General features: G+C 47.0%; 1 protein-coding gene across 1 annotated transcript in view; it reads left to right on the top strand.

The window, feature by feature from the left end:
* The window catches only part of LOC119423850 (corticotropin-releasing factor receptor 1-like), an 86,146-nt gene that overhangs the window by 72,643 nt on the left and 7,592 nt on the right, over positions 1 to 5,911 (top strand). The window contains 2 exon segments of the mRNA XM_037691267.1: positions 2,164 to 2,224; positions 4,805 to 4,877. Coding sequence (XP_037547195.1) covers positions 2,164 to 2,224; positions 4,805 to 4,877 — 134 coding nt within the window.

Raw genomic sequence — 5,911 nt, 5'->3', positions numbered from 1 at the left:
CTTTCAGCTTCTTTCAGCTCTTTTCAGCTCATTTCAGCTGCTTTCAGCTCTTTTCAGCTCATTTCAGCTGCTTTCAGCTTCTTTCATCTCATTTCAGTTCATTTCAGCTTCTTTCAGCTCTTTTCAGCTCATTTCATCTGCTTTCAGCTCTTTTCAGCTGCTTTCAGCTTCTTTCATCTCATTTCAGCTTCTTTCAGCTCTTTTCAGTTCATTTCAGCTGCTTTCAGTTTCTTTCATCTCATTTCAGTTCATTTCAGCTGCTTTCAGCTCATTTCAGCTTCCTTCAGCTCATTTAAGCTTCTTTCAGCTCTTTTCAGCTCATTTAAGCTCTTTTCAGCTCATTTCAGCTGCTTTCAGCTTCTTTCATCTCATTTCATTTAATTTCAGCTGCTTTCAGCTCATTAGAGCTGAACTTAACAGAAATGAGCTGAAGGAAGCTGAAATTAGCATAAAGAAGCAGAACAACAGCTGAAAAAACAGTAAAAGGTTGTAAACAGCTCAAAGGGTCTGAAAGATGTGGACAGAGCTTCATTCTTCATCAATGATAAAAACATGGCCGACAAAGCCGAATGTTTCAAACAGTAAAAATTTAATGAAGACCAAAAGTCACAGCGTGAACGTCCTGACGCAGCCGAAGGTTTTGATTTATGAATTGTTGAAATAAATCCAAAACGGTGGAACCAGTTGTCCTGAAAAACGTATGGAAGAGAAACGGCTCAGTCGTGAGAATAAAAACATTTAGATTATTGAGATTAAAGCCAAAGTTCATCACTAAACTGAGTAACATGCATTTAACACCCAGGCCTGCCATGAACTGGACCCTGTCCCTGTCCACCAGTGTCCTTGTCCACTGCGAGGACAGTTTTGTTTTACTGTAGACTGAGAGGACCAAGAAAGAGCCTCTGCCTCCAAAACCAAGAAGACAAACGTCTTCTGGAGAAAAGTTTGATGGACAGACCTTGATCTGTTTGGACACAAAGACCAGACGTCTTTTTAGAGGAGTCAAAGTGAGGCTTTAGGACCTGAGAAGACCAGACCAGCTGTCAGGCATGGTGGAGGCCGCATCATGCTGTGGTACAACATGAGGAGAACTTCTTCATCTCAAAGCAACATCTGGATGGTTGAATCTTGGACCCAGTAGGGTCCAACAGGGATGGCCCAGGGATCCTTCTTTTTTTTTTTTCATGTATCCTTTATTTATCCAGGTAGTCTCGTTGAGTCACGAGGACTCATTTTCAAGAGAGACCTGTTTAGGGAGCAGATGGTGGGGGTTGAGTGCCTTGCTCAGGGGCCCAGAGTGGAGCGAATGAGGGTGGAGGGAGGTGTGGGTGTTTCACCTTTTCCACCCACATTTTGATGTTGACGGTACCGGGAGTTGATCCTGCGACTTTCTGATCACAGGCCCATCTTCTCTAACCTCTGTGCCACCACGCCCCAAATCCCAGATCCTAAACATCAGATCTTGTTTCTTACTGGATAAATCAGGCTGACATCACTCCTCTGGCTCCGCCTCCCCAAAGCTCCACCCTCAACCCCACTGAAGACGTGTGGACCGTTAAAAACCTCTTTCAGGAAACCACCCAGTTTACAGGAACTCTGCCAGAACCTTGCTGATGGAACAAAGAGCCTGCGGTACATTTAACCCAATCATAGCGGAGGTGTTTGATTTATTTGGGCCTTTGGAGAAAATCCACGTTAAATTTAAACGTGTTTTATTGAACTTCTTCAGCGATTGCGTTCGTCAGCTGTTGCACTGCAGTCCATAGCAACGACCCGGTCTCTGGCTAAGATTGTTCTTGTCCCGCCCAAAACTTCTGATCCGCTCAAGATAATTTAATGAACCTTCATACGCATCTGCATCATCGCTAGACGGAGTGTCCCGTACACTTTCCATGACCCCAGCTTCAAGGTCAAGGTCACAAATCAAGGTCACAGGTTATTCAGGGTCTTGGCTTGTTGCTATGGATTTCTGTGTAACAGTTTGTTGACGGACGTACAATGAGCCGTAAAATCCTTGACGCTGTGGATTGATGAATCGTTTGACCCCGGGAAACGAAACGGTTCATCCTTGAAACCTGAACATTTATCTGACTTCTGTGAACATCGATCTCCCTGGCTCCCCTAGAAAGGAACAGAACCTGACGTGTTGTCTTTACCTCACAGGTATTCCCTTCCCCATCATCGTGGCGTGGGCCATCGGGAAGCTGTACTACGACAACGAGAAGTGAGTCTCTGCTTTGCTCTCTGAGGTGAAAGCGCTGCCGATAACAAGAAAACGCCAAGTTGAGCTGCGTTCAGGAGATGAATGTTTATAACTATCTGCTGGACTCAGTAGCACAGCGGAGCGTTCCTTTGTGTTTATCAGGCCGGACTCAGTTCGCCTTTTAATTGGGAGCGCTCGCGCTCCTTTGCCAACGATTACTGAAGCTGCTCTGCAGCAGGGAATACATGAGCGCCGGAGTCTGGAGCCCTGCAGGTCCCACCTCTGCTGCTGTTTAAGGAACCGAGTGGCATTTTCTTTCATTACCATAAACGTCTGCGCTGTGTTTGATCATAATTCATCTCCACACGGACCGTCCTGCAGCCGAACGTGTTGGCTCTAATGGCCGAGCGTGTTGACCGTAGAGCCTCGGCTTGTTTGCCCATTAGCTGCAGAGATCCAGTCTGCAGAGGAATGTAAACACAGATGCAGATCTGAAAAATAACAACTCTAAAGCTGCTTTAATGGTTTGTTTTTTTTATCTCTGAGGCTCTTCTGTCCACATTTGAAATACTCAGGGCGTTTTTCTTCGTGTGTTCTGGTAAACTGTTTTCAACGACCCGTGAGCTTCACAACGACCTTCTTCTTCCAGGGAACTTTTCAACTCTGGTTTCTGCACAACATGCCGACGTACAAGTGGAAAAAAACATTTTGCTCCATCTTCTACCGCTCACCGCGGTCGTGTCAAGAGGCAACAGGTCCAGGAGGGCAGCTTAGACCTCTGTCTCCCCAGAGACACCCTCCAGCTCCTTCTGGGACCCACGGTGTCCCCAGACCAGAGAGGATGTAGTATGGTCTGGAACTCCAGAGAGTTCTGGATCTGCCCGGTGGTCTCTTACCTGTGGGACGTGCCGGGAAACCCTCTAAAGCACAGGTGTCAAACTCCAGGCCTCGAGGGCCGGAGTCCTGCAACTTTTAGATGTATCTCTGATGCCACACAGCTGAATCAAATAAGGAGGTCATTAGCAGGACTTTGGAGAACTTGACTGCACCGAGAAGCTAATTTAGTCATATGATTCAGCTGTGTGGCATCAGAGACACATCTAAATATTGCAGGACTCCGTCCCTCGAGGCCTGGAGTTTGACACCCCTGCGAGCAGCTCCTCCCTTGATGATGGAGCTCCTGAGCCCCCACCCTACGAAAGAAGTTAATCTCATCTGCTTGGATCCAGGATCTCCTTTCATCCATCCATCCATCCATCCATTTTCTTCCGCTTATCCGGGTCGGGTTGCGGGGGTAGCAGCCTAAGTAGGGAGGCCCAGACTTCTCTCTCCCCAGCCTCTTGGTCCAGCTCCTCCAGGGGAATCCCGAGGCGTTCCCAGGCCAGCTGAGAAACATAGTCCCTCCAGCGTGTCCTGGGTCTTCCTCTGGGCCTCCTTCCGGTGGGACATGTCCGGAACACCTCACCAGGGAGGCGTCCAGGAGGCATCCTAACCAGATGCCCGAGCCACCTCAACTGGCTCCTCTCGACGTGGAGAAGCAGCGGCTCTACTCTGAGTCCCTCCCGGATGATCGAGCTTCTCACCCTGTCTCTAAGGGAGAGCCCAGACACCCTGCGGAGAAAACTCATTTCAGCCGCTTGTATCCGAGATCTCATTCTTGCGGTCACAACCCAAAGCTCGTGACCATAGATGAGGGTAGGAACGTAGATCGACCGGTAAATTGAGAGCTTCGCCTTTTGACTCAGCTCTCTCTTCATCACGACAGACCGGTACAGCGCCCTCTTCACTGCAGACGCTGCACCTATCCACCTATCGATCTCACGCTCCATTTTTCCCTCATTCGTGAACAAGACTCCAAGATACTTGAACTCCTCCACTTGGGGTAGGACCTCCTTCCTGACCTGGAGAGGGCACTCCTTTCATCTCCTTTCAGTCGTGATTCAAACCTCATGACCACAGATGAGGGAACGTAGACAGACCAGGAAATCTTTGAACTCAAGTCTTTCTGACCGAAACAACGCCCTCATTACTGAGGACGAGGTCCAGGCCCATGGATCCATCTCCCGCTCCGTCCCACCGTCCCTCGGGAACAAGACGCTCAGAGTCCTGAACTCCACTCACATATTTTTTCTTCTCAGGAGCCGTGAATGATCATAAAATTTAAAACAACCAGACTCAGACTGCTTTCAAAGGAAACTAAATATCTGGTTTACGATCTGTGATGCGTTTAGTGACCAACAACTGTGATCCTGAGCCTTTCATGTTGCAGTGTACGTTGTTTTATGTAGAGAAGCTTTGTGTTCAGCAGGTTTTCTGCTTTTCATCTCACCTGAGCTCCATCTGCTCATCAGCTCAGGTGTTTCCACTCATTAATCACCTCTTCCTGTTCTCTGTACCCTGTTGGGAGATCAGGTGACCACGTTTTCTTTTAAATGTTTCTATTAGTTCTGTGCCTGGTCAGCGCGTGGATGTTTTAAAGTTCAAGCCTGTAACGGGAGTGTAAACCTGTGAGCTCCACAGACTGAACCTAAAGTTACAGATCTCAGTTTAAACACTTCTGTTTGATGGTTTTAGTGACGGATGGTTCTGTTTGTGTTCCAGGTGCTGGTTTGGGAAGCGACCCGGCGTCTACACAGACTACATTTACCAGGGTCCCATGATCCTGGTGTTGGTGGTAAGAAGCCTTTCTGTCCTTCAGTGGCAGCAGGAAGTAAAGAAACCTGTCCAACATCACCTGTCGATGTAATTAGTCTTCGTTATGTGGTGAGACGGGTGGCAGGCGTGACGAGCCGGAGACCGCGGCACATTCTTCATGTTAACGGTGATAAATGGCAACGTTTTCCTGTCTCTCCCTGGGCTCGACTTTTTAAATCTGTGCCACTCGAAAACATCTGGTCTTGGTTTTAAACTGCGGGATGGAAAACGAGAATGAACTGGATGTTCAGTCAGGGAGAAAATACTTTTAACGCTCGTTGGGTGGTTTCCAAACCCTGAGAAGAGCGAGAGGATCTGCGCTTCTTCTGTTATGACCTCATCTTCAGGCGTTAACATTTGTAAATCTGCTTCAGCTTCTTCAGCTGAAACGTCCTCTGATCTGCTGCAGTTAAACTTTAAATTACAGCTAAAGGAACATTAACGTCTCCTGAACCGGATACGATCTCTTCCAGCCTGTGATGTTCAGCTCCTCCGTGAACTCGTGTCAAAGATGTTACAGATGTGACAGATGTTTCTGATTCAGCTTCTCCAACAACTCTTTGGTAATTTCTTGTCTTTTTGACACCAAATTTATTCTGTCTGAGCCGCAAAAACTCCGTCCTCGGTCCATTCCATTGCCATAACATTACGACCACTTGTCTTGATAGGTTTAAAATGTTGACTTTGTCTCCAGGTTTGCACACATTAATATTTGTTTATTATTTTGTTGTGAAATAATCAAATGAGATTCCTCTGTAGGGAGGCCAGGCTGAGCTGCAACTGTTGACTAGTTATACTAAAAAAACATGTTGTTTTTTTGTATTTTTTCAAAATAGTCACAATTGTTGCAGAAGCCTCAAACCTGTCTTGTTTGTTTTGTGTGCGTCTCAAAACCCATCCCAGTTTAGTTGCAAATGTCTAAAATCTGTGTCTTTATAGTTGCAAGTGTCACCTAAACCTGTCTCAGTTTGGTTTCTGGTGTCAGATAACTTGTCTCAATTTTGTTGTGGGTCC

The sequence above is a fragment of the Nematolebias whitei genome, chromosome 17 (genome assembly GCF_014905685.2).
Source record: "Nematolebias whitei isolate Nwh7 chromosome 17, NemWhi1, whole genome shotgun sequence".
NCBI classification, from domain to species: Eukaryota; Metazoa; Chordata; class Actinopteri; order Cyprinodontiformes; family Rivulidae; genus Nematolebias; species Nematolebias whitei.
Note: the sequence above shows the minus strand (reverse complement) of the source record. Positions and strands in the feature narration are given on the sequence as shown.